The following is a 17703-nucleotide window of genomic DNA, read 5'->3' as shown; positions in this document are numbered from 1 at the left end:
TGGAACCAAAATAAAATGCAAATGGAGGAAATGAATTAACATTGTAACATTTTTATTGAGAATTAGGATTGCATATTGAATTAAAGCAAAAATTGTCTTCTAGTATGTTTTCGAAGAGATCATAAGTTTCAATCAAGCTGCAAGGTGTCTTGACAAGAATGCAATGATATGTTCTTAGTTACAAATCATACATGGCTTGATAATGTATTACCACTAAAATTATGTAAAATACGCAAAAACAATTAGAGTCTAGTTTAGTTACATGAAGTTAGAAAATTGCAATGATAAATAACCCAAAAATATTAACTTGATTATCTAAAAATTAGTCTACGAGGCCAAATCATTTCAGTCCATCAAGAGAAGATTCTACGGTTTGGAGGTGCAATGGATGACTTCTATGCTTTCAAAAAGTGGTAGTGTCATTACGAATCAAACATGCTAAAAGGGTCCCTGTTTGAGTAGCAAAATTCCATTACGAATTGACCAAGCTCGACTTCACTAGTGCCAAGTCTAAGCAATTGTACCCAAAAGAGTAAAGCAACATAAAATTCAGGTGAGTCATATTTTCTTGCAGCATCACTTAGCCGCAAATATACAAATTGAAGTTGGTAGAACATGTAGCGGCCAACAAAATTAAAGGTAACTTGTTTCATTGAATGAAACACTTCTCTTTTAATCCAAAACAGTAATTAATTTGACTGGACCTAGTTGATTTCATCATATGAGCTGGTAAATTGAATGGGAATTCTTAGAGCAATGAAACTATAATTCCTCATTCCAAAGTTATTGATAAGTTGACAAAGTATAGCATCCTTATTAATGGTATGGATCGGCTAAGTTTATTAAAATGTGACAACGTATGTTGCTAAATATATATGTTTTAATTTCATTTAACAGCAATCAAATTCGTAGTTAAACGTACGAAATATATGAACTTTTATGCAGCAAATACTGAACATTGCAAAATGATATTATTAACAATGGCAAACGAACATTGCTCAGTGTAGATGTTTCAACAAAGCACATAGAACGTTGTGAATTATGCCACATATTAACTTTGTTCAGCAACGGTCATTGTCCGTTGCTAAATCTACGAAATACATAAAAAAATTTATAACAGACAACGAATATTGCAAAAGAATACACTAACAATATGAATTAATATTTTATTGTCAAATCTCAATTGAGTTAACTAGCGACAGACTGTTGCCGTAGACCCTTATTAGCAACACACAATAATGAATGTTATTGTTTCCATATTGTGAAAGAGTATTTTTCTTAAATTATTGGTAAAATATATATCAATTTGACAATAGTCTATAATTCGATCCAATTTGATAGGCATAAATTAGCTCTCTAACCCAATTTATATTATCAAACTCTTCGAAGTACCGTGGTGATCAGTTGAAGTCAACCATGTAGAGAAGCTATCTAGACTGCTACCTCTTTAATATTCTATATTATTCTAATTTTTTTTTCCTTTCTTCCTTTTAGGTAGGTGTCATCTTGCATCTATTGAATCCTAGAATTTCACCTTAAAATATCAAAAATTGTTAAAAGAAATAGCCCAAACTCTATTATTTTCAATTTTCAATTATTATTTTATTGGAGTTATTTTCTTCTACAAGATTGATCGTTAAAGATGTAATTCTTAAATGTTAGATTAGTCTTCTCACGAACATAAAACTTAACCTTCAACACGTTATTCGGTTCTACGACTATGGCTGCAATAATAGCTCCGGCTACCACGTTACTTGGGGCTATCCAGGGCCGGAGACAGGCGAGGCTGTCGCCTTGGGGTCAAACTCTATGGCATTTTTTTTTGTTATTTAATTTAAAATCAATCCAATTTAACCCAATTAATTTTATTTTATTATTATTTTTTCAATGCATACTACAAACTAAAGGCCCAGTTTTTAAAATTCGTCTCAAACACCGAAAATCACTAGTTATCTGCATCACCCTCAAGATTCTTGTGTCATACACGACCCTTTTTTCCTGGAAAGAGTTACTGGTTTTATATCAGAATCATGAATCGATAAACAGCTCAAGATGCATTCCCAAACAGCAACGTGATAATCTGAAAAGAACCATCATCACAGGCTGGCCATCTTGGTCCACAAGGGGAAGGAATCCTTGCCAGTACAGCCAAATTTGTTGCCGTGTGCTTAAATTTCCTACTATCTAAAACGAGCGCGCATACAAAAAAGAGCTTCGTTCCCTGAACAAACATATATTTGATCTATCAAATACATGGTGTGATTTCTGCATTTTGGACCTTTTCTGTATACAGTACAAGAAACCTTGCTAGATAGTATTCGACCCAACAAAATTAGGGGTGATATTCTTTTCTTCCTTACTTTGTAAAATAAGGTCTAACCCACCTCACCAAACACATCTACAACTCAATGGATTGCATTTTTAGGATGTGTACGCGTGTCTGCGTATATGTGTATATATTTATATTTTACCTACCAAGTTCTAGAACAAGAAAACAACTGACGAATTCTCTTCATTACATCAAGTTAAAATATTAAAAGAACGGTGAATTCCAATGAATTAATTAGCGATCTGGGGAGCTTACATCCGAAAGAAAGGTTAAAATGACTTATAAATTCATATTAACACGACTACAAATAACATTCCTAAAACCTCACAAGTACAACCCTCTTAAGCAAAAGGCAAACTACCGCAAGCAAAATAAAGCTGCTATCACATATTAAGTTCTTAATGGAACATCGAAACAAGTGCAGATACCATTAGCAGCAAACCGAGTAACAATTTTGATCCATTGCCCCCAATTGAAGTTGCAAAAGATATATCTTGCGGCCTAATTGTGAAAAAAAGAAAAAAGAGGTAAAAATTAGTAAAAAGGGAACTGAGAAGCAATTAAAATTTAAAATGAAACTTCAGAATTTCAGATGGCAGTGATGTTTAGATACATACTTTTGCAATTTGTGAAGTGCACCACAGAATAAGGCATTATCTGGCATTGAAAACTCAGTTTTGTTATTGGGCTCTGGATTGACAACCCTGATGTAGGTTTCCTGGCCTAGGTACCATGAGTCCAGGTTCTCGGTCCTGATGTTCCAAACTCCGACATTGTCTAGTGAGATTAAGATTGCCGTCCATGCACCAGGGTAAACCTACACAATGGGAAAAAAATGAGAATATCGTTGTAACTTGCAACTTCCAGAAAACAATAAAAATTAAATAACCCTAGGAATCTCTTAAGAAAAACAAGTTAAATATTTGTACGTTGTCCTTGTCCTATCCAGTACTGTCCAATACTGAACACCAAACATGCCCACAAAGTACTATATGCGTCAATATATCATAGGAGCTGAGTTCATTGTTCACCCAATCAAGATCATTGTAATACTAGAACTAGATATTCGAATAGATAAATTATTTGAATTTTTTTTAACTAATTGCAATCATCACTTGTGTTTTACGACTGGTGACTTCTTTTCAAGAATCACAATCTTTTTGACCTATAAAAATGAAAATTAAAAATATCTTCTTCAATTTTAGGTTAAGAAAGGAAAAATACAAAGAATTTTTATTTTTTTTACTACAAAAAAAGAAGAAAACCTACACTTTTTCTTCCAATGCTTTTAAACAGATAACATGTCATGATTTCTTAATTCAAATTTTTAGTGCTTGATTTTCCATTCAACCGAGAAATTATATTTTCGTTGTTTCAATGTGAAAATAAGTTAATCTCTGCCAATGATGCCAGAATTTCGAAAATGACATTAGTAGAAACAAAATTTACAAGTACCTGTGCTGTAGAGCGAGCAATTCCGTCCCACTTGTTGTACGTGCCCCTGCTATTATCTGTCCACTCACCATAATCCATTCTGTAATTTAATTAGATGAAGGGGTTAATCACAATATGAGAAAACAATTTCGCATTCTGATTTAAGATATACTGAATACTGAAAGAAGTCATATCATACCCCACCACAAAAAATGCATATCCATTCATGTGATATGTTTGAACTTTAGTGTCATTGTTCTGCAATATCACTTCCATAAATCCCCTATAAGTACCATTTATAACAGATGTTTCCATCCGAGGTGGACCAGTAAGTGGCCTAGTGGGAAAATCAAGCTTGTATGCACCCTTCACTTTATATTGATCAGCAAGCCTAATTGGTGTAGCAGGGTTGACAAAGGAAATCCCACTAAGAGTAGTCCGCCTTTTCCCATCAATCATTACCGGCGGCTTGTTTTTGAGCACATACACCTGAGTCACATTAATCGAACCATATCTAAAAGAACCTTGAGGGTTTGGTCGAGCACCACTGGCAGACACATTCCACCTGAATAGTGAAGAAAAACAAAAAAAATTACCAGTACGCAAAGGATATTAGAAGCGAAACGGAAAAAATAAATAAATAAAATAAATCCCACATGTCAGAATTTTACACGTGCCACAATGAGCAACTCGAATACATTTCATGATGACCAATTAGATTCAATTTCTCCACCAGCATCATTGTGAATAAGACCTAGTGTAATGTACATATATTGATGTAATAGATGACTTTGAATTTCAATTCTTAACTGTTTTAAATAGTTGAAGGGAGTCAATGTGGAAATTCTTTAAGATACAATGAGAAAATAAGCAAAGGGCAAACAAACCTGATTGATCTCGCCTGGTTCATCGAGAAGGTTTTGTCATATTGGTCTTGTGGTGGGTCGGGAAGAGGACCAGATGCCTTCCCTTTCGAGTTCGTATAATGCAAGGTACCAACACCAGTGACCCTTTGCCACACAGTTTCATTCACAAACCTGGCACTTGCAACAATGTAGTAATCACTGCTTGCATTTTGATCCATGGTTACTAAAAATGTGTATGATTGACCAACATGAATATCTAAGCTGGTATAATTCTGCTGTACTGTATATGAACCCTCAGTTTCTGCTAAAAGCAGGTTATGGTTCTGAATTCTGAAGTTCAAACTAGTTGATATTCCAACATTGCTTACACGAATCCGGTAAGTTTTGCCTGCAGAAGAACGTAATATTACTATACAAATATACAGTATTGGAAATGGAAGTTGTTTTAACTTTTTTATACGAGCATGTTTTTTATTTCACTGCCAGAACTTTCATCATTACAATACACTAATGCTGCAAGAGAATTTGTACATGGCAATACAACAAAGCTTACAAAAAATGTAGATATGGGCAGACTTCAAATACACGAAGCTATTGTAGTCTGGAATGCATTTATCGGCTAAACATGGAAGTCACGGTTCTTAAATCATTTCGACAGATCTTTCCATATTACGGTTTTGTGAGTGATAGCCGCCCTATCTTGAATATTTTTACTTAAGTCTCATTCTTCCCTTTTCTTAAGCACAAGTAGAGGCTTTGGGAGGCACAAATGTTATATGAAAAATGATTCTTAAAAGACTTAATATATGAGAGAACTACTCCAACAACCACATATCAATTCAAATCTCTCAACATGTGCCATTTACTTAATAATGAAATTATGTATCCACCAATATGCACATTGCTTTGGAAGACAATGATGTTTATTAATAAAGACATAAGTTCAAACATAAATGGACATCTTTATGAGTTAGAAATCAGATCACTCACCTGGGTGGACTGTAATTGTTTCAAAATCAATCCCATCAGGAACAAGAGTATTGTTATATCTATAAGGTCCTTTTCCGTTAATTAGTACACCATCTGGCATTCCCAGATCTTTCCCGGAATTAAGGGTTCTCCTCAAAGCCTAAAGATAGATAAAATCCCGCATTCACAATGAATTTAAAGTAACAACTTCCCACCTCAAATATTCATAAGATCAACAGTGCACAAACACTAACCGTGTGATTTTGGGTGTACCAGTCACCAATCACAATTGTGATATCCCCATAAGGGGTGTCAAAAGGAATTGGAATAATAGCTCTGTTATTAATAATAAACGTGCCAAAACCGCCCGAAGCCCTCTGAAAATTGAGTGAAGGGAAGTAAAAGAAGCTCCCAATCTGGTCCTTAACTTGAAATTCATAAGTCCAATTCCACTTTGGAGGGATAGGGCAACTTGTCCCTAGAACCCCATCTTGCCAAGAACTCCTCCTCTGTTGTATACCAGACCTAATTCACCCATCAAATACATAAATCTTTATAATCACTTAAGAGTTACCATCATTTTCAAATCAGTTTCAAAATCTTTACTTCAAAAACCATACCAGTGCATAAGGAGATCTTCATCTAACGTGTTCCTTACATTGACAACAACATAGTTGTTAGTGGTCACATTAATTGTGGGACCTGGAAACTTCCCATTTATAGCAATAACCTGCATTATAGAGCAATGCAGTTCAAAAATCTTAGTGATTCAAGCCTAAAGTTCAAATCTTTAGGACACATTTGTTAGATCTGCAGTTAAAGATTCAAACTTTTTACAATATAAAGCAAACCCATCAATCTCAAGTAAATTATAAGCAGACCCACATCACTAAAAGTTATAAAATCGACAGATTCTATTCAGAAAAGAGTAAAATGGATAAATTTGTGTGTGTGTGTGTGTACCTGCTGTGGAACACCGAGAGGAGAAGCAGTAATATAGGAGACCTCAAATTCATAGCTAACAGATGGATCTTCAGAAAAAGACAAGCCCATCAAGAAGCAAATATGGATGAATAAGAGCAAGAAATAGCTACAAGAAGCCATTTGTATTTTCAGTTCGAGTATTTTGAGGATAGAACGGTTCAACTCCAAAAAGACAACTTTTTTTCCTGTAATTGCTAAGTCACATTATCAATTGGAGAAGTAGAAACAGTAGCAGAGAGATAAAGACAGAAGATGTAATGTGAATATATTTCGAAAGCTCGAAGAAACGGCTCTTTTTACTCCATATATATATTCGTGGCGTTTGGACCTCGGAGGCAGGGTTGTAATTAAAAATTGTGGGATTGGTCTAGAATAGAGAACAGAGTGGAAGTGGATGATTGGAGGGATTCTGAAAAAAGCATTTGTCGGTTGATTGATAGATTAAATTAAATTAAACTAAGAGACTTAGGTAATACTAAATAAATAAAATCGAACTTAAACAATGTTTAAAATTACATTTTCCGGTAAGTATATGAGTTCGAGCTTTGAACAGTAGAAGAAGAGGTGAGACTTGCTCCTATTTTATTGTTCTCGCCTCTAATATTCAACATCTAATTATACCAGTACCTGTTAACAAAGAAAAACATCAACACAATATTATAAATGCGAGTATTTTTATTTAGGAAAAATTACAGCCACGATACTAAATCTTTCATTATAGTTTCTTGATTTTGATTTTGGGGTGGGGTGGAGGTTGAAGAAGATAACTTCTTGATTTTGGTTTTTGATTTAATTCTTTTTATTTGAAAAATGTAAAGTTATCCATCTACTCCTTAAAAATTTGTCAAATTTTGGTTAAATCATTGACTTTAGGTCAACTAACAAATGAACTAACGATTTTCATCCATTTAGACCTCGGGTGCAAATTTTTTAAAGATTTGTTACCATGAGTGATACAAATGAAAGGTTCAGATCAAGTCTGCACCATAATGAAAGGTTTGGTACTTGGCTACAATTTTTCCTTTTATTTATTCATAAGTGTGTGTTTGAGACACATTATTTTGAAAAAATATATTTTGAAATAGTAGATTGATGAATAATATAGGGTTGAAAAATAAAGAAATATTATGAATTTGTGTGTAATATTATTTTATTTAAAAATATGTTATTTAAATGGGTGCCTAAAGTGGGACTGTGAATTACTATTTTTATAAAATGTGTTTTTTTTCTCCAAAGAACGCAACTCAAACAGTGACTAAAGTGGGGCTGAGGATTGTGATAGCCATTGGGCAGTACTTATTCATAATGAATTTAACGCGTATGCGTTGTAAGCTTGTACTGATTAATGATTATTGCCAATTTTTTGGTTTCTAGCTTTTCATGAAATTATGTGCAGTTTTTTTATGCACTGATTACGGAAATCCATTATGGAAAAATTAAAGTGTTATAGACAATATTTTCTTAATAAATATAAACGAAGAGTTTATTTGTTAATATCCATATCTGCATTTACCATATCATATAGAGTATATTTCACATTTGATCCTTAATCTTTGATCAAAGTAGTGATCATGTTTTCAATCAATTTTTTTGTCCGATTTTTCACCTACCATTGGCAGCCAGGGAACAAGTGGAAACCACCATTCTTTCACCGTTGGAAATGGGGTGGGGTAATGGGTAGGAATGGGAAAGTACTTTGGCCCTTCCTATATTGTCCACCTCGTCGATGAAGACATGGAACATGGTCTCCGTCTTGCTTCCTCCCTAAATCATAAAACTCGACAGAACAATAGTAGAAGATCAGCCTTGATCTTGTTGCCATCCATGGTAGGGAATAGGGTGGGAAGATTTTTTTTTATTTTCGGTTCTTTTGCTTATTTCTTTGTTTATTTATTTTCTTTATATTAACTAAGTTAAAAATAAGATTATCAATTTATACATACATAACAAATTTATGTCTTCAATCCTAGTTCATTGTTGCACTTAAGTCCCCAAAAAAAAAAAATTCTATTACATTCATGTAATCAACATTTCATAGATTAGTACAACGTGTCTCTGATGACCGACTCTGTTCAAAAAGATCCATTAAAAAAAAAAAAAAAAAAACCTTATTTGTTCCTCATAAATAAAAAGAATAATAATAAATAGAGAAATGCAGCAGAATACTTATTCCTCATTTCAAAGTATTGCAACAAAATATTAAAACATAAACCATTATTAAATACTAAGATATTTGCTAAATTGTAGAAGATGATAAAATACGTCGAAAAAAGGCAAGAACATAAATGCGACAATAAGTAAAGATTAAGAACATTTAATGCAATTAAAAAGAAAAATATGATGTCAACCCAACTTATGTTAAGGGTAAGAGTCGATTTGATATAAATCAAAGTTTGGGGACCTACTTGCTTTAACTCGCATAAGTTGATGATCCTAACCGTAATTTTCCTTTGACGAAAGAATTGTGCACCATCTTTGTGAAGGCTCCACATGATTGCCAGCAATTTTCACCAAATTTAGGACCCACTTCGTTTAGTGAATTCAACATAAATGGGAATAGTTTAGTTGGGTTACAATAATGTATTGCTATTCAACTCGAGCCCATGTGAAAACTGCTCGAACTCAAACAAATTTTGTTTTTTCAAGAATGGCAATTAATACTCAGGATAAGTTATTCGAATTGGCAACGACAATGTCTTCTTACATAATCAAGATCTCAATGTCAATGAATCGGATTTCTTATACTTAAAGAGTTTTCAAACTTTGACTTTTACGTGTCGTTCATCTTTATATATGATTTTTGTCTAAAAAGACAGAGTTAAGAATTCAGTCCAGCAATACAATAAAAATAAAAACGTCAAGAGTTTTTATTTACTATCATAGAGGTTTTTTTTATCACTTTAAAAGCATTGATCATCAGTTTTATGAAATACATCTTTTCAGTATATGAAAAAGGTTTAACATGCTTACAATTATTAACTCAAACTAAATTTGTCCAAATTCTAATTAACAACTTATCCAATTAGAATAATTTCACAAATTAAACTAGCTAATAAAGATTATATTTGTTGTTGATATCGTATACAAGTAATAAATTAATGATTATCCCAATTAAACATTGTTAATTAATCCTTGTTTTATATTGACAGTCGATGTTCCTTGCATGCTAATTTTCTTTCTCTTGATAATATAATTCAATTTCAATCTATGTCATAGATTTCCACTATGACTCTATGGAGAATGCAATTAGATAAACACATAAGACAAAATTAGAATATCATTCATGATTACTCTAAGCCAGGAAGTACATCTCGATACAACATGAATCCAAGAACAATCCTAAAAGGAACTAGATTATCTCAAAACAATTCAATAACAAACAATTATCCAATAAAGAATTAAAAAAATGTAAACTATTATTTTATTTAATTAAAGAATTAACATGGTTTCATTGATAATCCTAAAAATAAAATGTTTAAACTATCGTGTTTTGATGACAAAAATACGACATATATGATAAATACATACCCAGAATAAGTATAATAAAAGTTGGGTACGGTCTTAATCATAAGTATCTTCAATGATTATAGAGACACATTATTCCTCTTGAAGGAGCCTTGACTTGAGCATTGTACAAGTGCTTAAGGCTCCTTTGGACCATGCCCACAACTATCATATAAGGCGAGGCTTGGAAGCAAACTACCACCGCCAATCGGCGAGAACTAGGTTTGGTTAGTAGTGCCGGCCCATTCTGTCTCGCCCACTAGCCGACCCATGAATTCTTGAGAGCGGCATTCAAGCCTTGAGAAAATTCTTGTAATTTTCGTTTCAAGTCTTCTTGATTAGTTATATGCAATGTTGTACTATGATACGTGATAATAAAACATAAAAACGTAAACATATGAAACGATCACTTCGTTACATAGTGAAATTTATGTAATAGTTTGCCGAAAAAGTGGACTATAAGAAAGTAGCATGACATTAGTAAAGAATAGAATTGACCAACAAGTCGTACCAATAAGGCAAAGACACTGTCCTTTGAAGAGTTAATTGTCCCAATTGTCATTGAACTTAGGTCCATGTTTTTTATTAGTCACAAAAGTTTAAAATATCGAGTTTTGATCATTGAATTTAAGTTCATGTTTTCGATTACTCACTGAAATTTAAAATGTTGAGTTTTGACCGTTGAACTTTGAAAAATGTCAAAGTTCAGTGGTCAAAACTCAACATTTTAAATTTCAATGAGCAATCGAAAATATGGACCTAAGTTCAGTGAACAATCGAAAACATGAACCTAAGTTTAGTGATCAAAACTCGACATTTTAAATTTCAGTGACCAATCAAAAACTTGGACGTAAATTCAATGACAATTGGAATGACAATTGGAACAATTAACTCGTCCTTTGAACGATGAAAAATACGAAAAAAATGCAAAAGCTACAATACCAAAGACTCAGTTAACAAATTTTACTCCACTAATAGGAAAATTCATGGAGGCATATGTAGATGATATGTTGATTTAGAACGTAAAAGCTGATATACTTAACGTCTAATACAAGGTCATCAACATGTATCCAACAATGAAGCACCGGTCATTACTCCATACCAAATATGCTCTAAATGTGCACAATATGTGAACTAATATACAATTACCTCACACTGAAGCACTAATAGAACATTTACACATTCTACAAAATCCAATGACAATAAATTTAACACAATAAAAGAAAGAACAAATTAGGGGGAGTGATCATAATTAGATCCCCCATAATCCATCAAATGTAAAGAACAAAGCTTTACAGTTTGCAAAAGTTCTTTAGGTAGAAATTGTATTAACTGAAAAACCTAATTAAAATAAGATGAATTTGTATTATATGCAGATGGCCCTGTGCTAATCTCAAGTATCTTTGCATCATGTTGCTTCATTCTGACAAGGGATTCAAGGAATTCTTTCACCTGCACATATTAAAATGGCTTATCTTTACATTATAATCTATGACAAAATAAGAGAAATCGAAATTATTACTGATATAGTATTGATGTAAATTCTCACCTCGGAAGTATCCCCGAGAGAGAAGAAAGCATTGCTTTCTTTAGGGACACCAGATACAAGAATCCCATAACCTCGATTCCCCTTTCTCAATAACTGATATAGAAGAAAATCACATTATTAAGTCGATAAATGAGATTACTGAACTGTTCGGAATTTAGATTAGTGTTCACCTTGAATGCATCTTCATCAGTTCTGTCATCTCCTATATAAATTGGAAGCACATCATTATTGTTACTATATCCTGCAAGATCGTGATTCATTGTTCAATAAACAAATGAATTGTTGCTAATCTATGACGTTTAAATTAGACCAAGTTACTGACCAAGGGATTCAAGCAAAAATTCTACTGCTTTTCCTTTATCCCAGTCGATCATGGGACGAACCTCTAAAACCTATGCACAGAAGAAGAACAAAGACTGCACATAAGTATTTTGTTCATCCATTCAATTATATATATATATTGAATGTACTCAAAAAGGATTGGAGACAATTACCTTTCGTCCATGAGTTAACCGTAGTCGAGGGTAATCTTTCAAGGTATCGTGAACGTATTGTGCAATTAAGGGCCAAACCTGATGTTGAAGTGCGAAAGTACGGAAAATGTTATTAGCCAAACTAATGACAAATGAAATGTGACGCATTCAATGACATTGAAGGAGATCGGGAGGAAATAACACTTACTATTTCATCAACATTTCGATAATGTACGGAGGCACAAAATTTATGGTTCTCCACTTTTGCTCCTTTTATACCTTTAGTGATCTCAACGAGGGCTCTAAATACCTGATTAAAAAGAAAAATCAAGAAACTTTACTAATGATGTTCACTGGTCATCAATTGTTCCTAGAAATGATATAAATTCATCAATGGAAAACAAACGCACACCTCATCGATCATTGGTAAAAACTCGCTTGCAGGCTGGAAAAGATTTACCTCCTTGCCCTTTAAATGAAAAAAGTGGATAATTAGACANTCGATCATTGGTAAAAACTCGCTTGCAGGCTGGAAAAGATTTACCTCCTTGCCCTTTAAATGAAAAAAGTGGATAATTAGACAAGTGCAACTTTTTTTTATGTGATATAGCGAGAGACAATCACAATCTATTTTTCAAAAATGAAAAAAATTTATTAAGTCTCTAGGCCGCCGTGTAATACCTGCAGGTCAGTAGATTTCACACAATTTAAGTGGTCTGGGGATGCTGTTTCTCTGGCTGGGAACATGATGTCCATACCATGACTACCAGCGTAATAGAGTTCTGTTAGTCCTACCAACTCAAAAACCTGATAAAGTTAATGAAAATAAGACATATTACAACTAGCACGAAAATGAATAATCTTAAATAACTAGGAGAGACAGTAAGGGAAAATTTTCTGTATTGACCTTATCACGATTTCTCCCACTGATGATGGCCGTTGGGAAATATTTGGCAACATTTTTAACAGCAGAGCGCATCTGAAATTGAAATTAGCATGGTCCATTATGTGAACAAAATGCTCAAAACTTAAAAGAAAAAAAATTATGAGCTAAGAAGATGCTTACATCTGCAGACATAAAAGCTCGATCAGGGTCATCTACTATAGGAGAAAGAGTTCCATCATAATCTAAGAACATCACTATCTTCCTATTCTTTGCACGGTCCATTATTAGTTGGAAGGAATTGAGGGCCGATGGATATTTGATCTGCAAAATAAAAATTTGAAGACTAGAATAATTGTAATTATTATTAACAAGATTGTGAAGGAGAAAATCTAAAGGGTTTCCAAACGCACCATCCAAGAGCGATAAGCGATTTCTCCATCATCTAAAGATAGCTCAACATTGTTGAAATCCTTCAGAACCTTTTTGCGGGGAGGTGAGGAAGATTTCATTGCGTCAAGCCACCCATTGGACCGAACATCGTCCAGTTTCCCTGGCTTCCTTCTTGGAATTGATAGCGTGCTCATTGAGAAAGACGGCCCTGATTGTGAATAAGGAAAGAGACTGGAATGGAGTCCCAGCATAGAGTTGTTTATAGGCGAAGGATCAGTGAGAACAGGTGACGCTTTTGTCGACTTTAAGTCCATTGAAATCGAACAAATTTCCACCAATCTTTACCAAAAAATGTGTTACTCTACTTAACGAGGATGCGTTACTTCAGAATACGTAATGAGAAGCTTTTTATCCAACCCTCTTATCTATGAAAAACCACCTCTTTAATGTCTTTTCGATATTGCTGCAGGGTGAACAGTCCATCAAGCACAAGCTTTCCAAAATCTGATGATAAAGAAAACATCAACTCGTTGTCAATTACAATTTCGAGAGGTTGAACTTCCAATTACAAGAAAATAAAAAACATATGATACCTCATCTCCGGAGCTACAATGTATTTATATCATACAATGGAACATTTTTGCCTGCAAACTTCAAACCAATCGATATAGTATACGCTGATCACTTTTCTCCTGAAATACAAAGCATATGCAAATGTTAACAATTGAACACCAAGAGCCATAATATTCGGTGTGTCTATTTCAACTCAAGACAAACACAAAATATGATATTCAAACAAAACTTGGCTATCGCCCTCAATATCACATCTACACCATTACAGCAGTGCAAATTTTGTGCACAAAGCAAGAGGCATTTCATTCTCCTGAAGGATTCAATTTTCATACCAAATTTTTACATCACTTCTTTAAAGGGGGAAGAAACAGATGTTATCTTCATAATTGCACTGTGATCAGCAACTTTTAGTAGCTTGTATAATAAGGTGAATTGTATACCATGTCGAACAGTATTAAGAAAAAAAAGAAATTAAAATACTATTCATTATTCTATNAGCTTGTATAATAAGGTGAATTGTATACCATGTCGAACAGTATTAAGAAAAAAAAGAAATTAAAATACTATTCATTATTCTATAAATCTGTATTGAGTACCACATATCAAACATGTCTAAATGCCCAAAGCGATAAGCCAATAACATAGTCTCCTGTAGATATTACCTATCGACTTCCACATTGCACCAGTAATAACTCAATGCAGGCCAAAGTTCAAATCTTGGGAAAACAAAATATACATAAATGCACCGAATTGAAGTGCTTCCATATCGTTATGGCAGGGGAACGACTCCACAACAACCAACACCTATTTAATTTGATGGTCACCCACCAACGCAGAGAAAGAGATATTTACATAATTGACACATGGGAAGTCACATATATTTAAGAAATACGAACTGTTCATCATTAGAAACTAAAATCAAAACAAAAAGATCCACAACCTTGCATGAATTTAACTTAAGATCAATATTAATATTTCGAACAACAAAAAGGAAAACAGAAAAGAACAGATCAAGATTCAGGGACAGGGAAAAAAAAAAAAAAAAAAACCACTTTAAACACAATACTGTATACTCCATATACATCGAAATTATTGAAAAATCAGCTGAAAATAGAGATGGCCCAACAATTTTTTAATTTCATTATTGCCACCCTACCCTACGCCACCCCACCCCCACGAACCCAACCCCCTCACACGCCAAAAAAGAGAGACCCCTGAAAAGCTCCGGCCCCATGGATCTGGAAACGCCGTTTGACTTAAGAAGAAGCACAAAGAGGGATCCTAAAAGCTTTGATAACCACATAATAAACAACAATCTAATGACTTCACAAATTAATAATAATTTCCATTTTCCTCGGCAATCTACGAAAGTTGATTAAGACACATAACCAATATTTCAACATCTAAACGGCAACCGATAAAATCATAAATTCACAATTAACCGACAAATAAAGACTAAATAACGTTTCTGTCAAATCACGAAAGCCCACACAGGTATATATAATATAAAACCCGGACAAAACATTTATAGATATCATAGAAAATTCAAAAATATGCACATAATAAATAGAGACCCCAGAAACAGCTATTCATTCGGTTCATAGAATACACCATCAAGAAAGCAATCCTGAAGAAAACTCGTAACTTTGCATGTTTTGACATAAAAACAAAACAAAAAAAAAAAAAAGGAAAAGAAGATCAGCAATATCTTGATATACAGATCTTCAGAAAACGAAGAAAGGTCTGAAAATGAATTATTTTTCAGCTTAATTCCTGTAGTAATTATTTGTTCTAGAGTGTTTGGAGTGAAGAAAATAACAAAAACTTAAGCCATATTTCATACCTGATTATTTTCCAGAATAGTTATGGGATTCACCGCCTCACAAAAAGGGTCCTTTCCACATTCAAAGAATTTCTATCAAAAGAAGAAAAAGGGGAAAAGAAATGGAAAATAATTGGAAAAGAAAGAGAAAAAAGAAAATTCTACCGCAGGCTTAAACAAACCCTAGAAACAGGCAAAATATTGAGACAAAAAAATGGGAGAACGAGAAGAGGAAAAATCAAGGCCGAAATACGGTGAATTTATAGAGTTTGATAGCTGAAAAGACGTGTCGAACAAGCCAACTTCTTCTGCTGGTTGTTGAATTGGGAAACAGTACATGAACCCCACTTTCTCACAAATCTAAAACTCTGGTTCATTACAATAATGCGAAATATATTTCCTTTCCTTGAAACATAAAATAATATATTCTCGAAATATAAAATAATATAACTAAAAAAATACTTTGATGGGACAATCTTACATGTTCATTTGAATTACTACACTTTAGATTCCAAATCACTGAAGTCGTGGCATTTCGAAGTTTGAGTGGGTAAGAGATACAATGTCCAAAGCAAAATTATACTTTCGTATAGTCTTATCGAATTTAGTGTAGTAAAGCTTGAAACACAAAAGTGTGTTAGTATGATTTTCCAAACATTATTAAAAATTCAAATTGAACAATTGCATAATGAAAAAATGGGATTTGTTTGGTGTACAGCTCTAAGAGGTGTACATCCTTACGGCCCCCTCACAATGAGGAGATCCACAATTATTTTATTCATGGTGAGAGGATTGTAAATTATGGTGTATTCTTTATCTTGCAATTGAGAGTGTGCTTGTCTTGGATGGGATATTTTTAATAATTCCTCAAGTACTCTTCATGATTTTATTTTTAAAAATTAAATCGTTTAAATTCTTTTTCAACAGAAGCTTAAATAATTATTTTCAATAAAAAGCTAAAATTGAAAAAATGAAGGAAAATCTAAAAAGTAGTGCAAATGAAATGGCCGTGACACCAATGGGCAAGTTGTAGATTATTCCATGCCTTGTAGTTTACACGCCACGTGACTTTACATGGTGGACACGTGTAAAGAAAATGGGTGGCGCGGCTGCAAAACTTTTACATGGTCCATCACGTTAATTATAAGTAGCTTTTTTAAGCTCACTTGACTCATGTGACCCATTAGCAACTGGCTCTCTCTTCTAATTTTTTTTTTTTATTTTTTTTTTAAAAATTGTGTTATTTAAGATTACAACAAAATTATACCATAATCTCTTTATTTAAAATTAGATTATTATAAGAATAATACTATGTTAGCCTCACTGAAAGTACAATTCTAATTTAAGTGGTGCTTGATGATAAATTGAATGAAATGAGAAATTAAATGATTTATTTAATTTCACATATTATTTAATGTCATATTAACTATACCTAGACTGAAGTTTAATCTAAGTGAGATTAAATAACATTACTCTTATTATAATAGTTTATTTTTCAATAAATAGATCCATTTTATGGGTTAGGGTTTGTCAATGTGGACCCACATATACCGTTTCTATCTTGAAAATTACGTTGGAACCTTCTGTAACCACGCATATAACCGATTATGGAAGAACTCAGCAATGAAGCTTCTGAGTAATCAAAGTCCACCTCATGTAATATAGGTTCGACGAATTTTAAATTATAATTTAAGTTTTTTATCCACATTTTATAAAATTTATAATTTTTATTCATTTCTAAGACAAATAATTTATAATAACTTAAAAGCACTATCAGACATATTGTTAATATTTTGAAACTGTCGATTGACTTGTTAAAGCTTTTATTTGATATTTGAGCATTTTTTTAACACAATTTATGTTAAAAAAAAAAAAAAATTCTTCTTAAACTCATTCTGACTATACATTCTCAAAAAAAAAAAAA

The 17703-nt window shown here is 33.0% G+C and overlaps 2 protein-coding genes and 1 long non-coding RNA gene across 5 annotated transcripts; 1 reads left to right on the top strand and 2 right to left on the bottom strand.

Annotated features, from left to right (window-relative positions):
- Positions 1-2525: 2525 nt before the first annotated feature.
- Positions 2526-6956, bottom strand: LOC111398466 (monocopper oxidase-like protein SKU5). Its single transcript, XM_023025374.1, has 9 exons — positions 6562-6956; positions 6219-6328; positions 5853-6123; positions 5620-5758; positions 4651-5017; positions 3963-4328; positions 3785-3863; positions 2947-3146; positions 2526-2830 (listed from the first exon to the last, which is right to left on the bottom strand). Exons 1-9 carry the CDS (start codon positions 6700-6702, stop codon positions 2728-2730), a joined length of 1776 nt encoding a protein of 591 aa, XP_022881142.1. The 5' UTR covers positions 6703-6956; the 3' UTR covers positions 2526-2727.
- Positions 6957-11096: 4140 nt separating this feature from the next.
- Positions 11097-16027, bottom strand: LOC111398464 (probable trehalose-phosphate phosphatase F). 3 transcript variants are annotated; one of them, XM_023025373.1, is made up of 13 exons: positions 15801-16027; positions 13978-14076; positions 13405-13888; positions 13175-13315; positions 13016-13087; positions 12790-12915; positions 12521-12577; positions 12317-12418; positions 12130-12207; positions 11958-12027; positions 11806-11837; positions 11636-11728; positions 11097-11538 (listed from the first exon to the last, which is right to left on the bottom strand). In XM_023025373.1, the coding sequence occupies exons 3-13, from the start codon at positions 13696-13698 to the stop codon at positions 11428-11430; spliced, it is 1176 nt and encodes a 391-aa protein (XP_022881141.1). In that variant the 5' UTR covers positions 13699-13888; positions 13978-14076; positions 15801-16027; the 3' UTR covers positions 11097-11427. The 3 variants fall into 3 exon arrangements, with proteins under 3 accessions (XP_022881141.1, XP_022881139.1, XP_022881140.1); XM_023025371.1 differs by having other exon boundaries at positions 11806-11876; positions 15801-16024; XM_023025372.1 differs by lacking the exon at positions 15801-16027 and adding an exon at positions 14620-14985 and having other exon boundaries at positions 11806-11876.
- Positions 14030-15644, top strand: LOC111398465. The gene is made up of 2 exons (XR_002703345.1): positions 14030-14384; positions 14469-15644. It is a non-coding gene; the product is annotated as an uncharacterized LOC111398465 (long non-coding RNA).
- Positions 16028-17703: the final 1676 nt, after the last annotated feature.

This window comes from Olea europaea, chromosome 8 (assembly GCF_002742605.1).
Source record: "Olea europaea var. sylvestris chromosome 8, O_europaea_v1, whole genome shotgun sequence".
Lineage (NCBI taxonomy): Eukaryota > Viridiplantae > Streptophyta > Magnoliopsida > Lamiales > Oleaceae > Olea > Olea europaea.
This window is presented reverse-complemented; position numbering and strand designations above follow the sequence as displayed.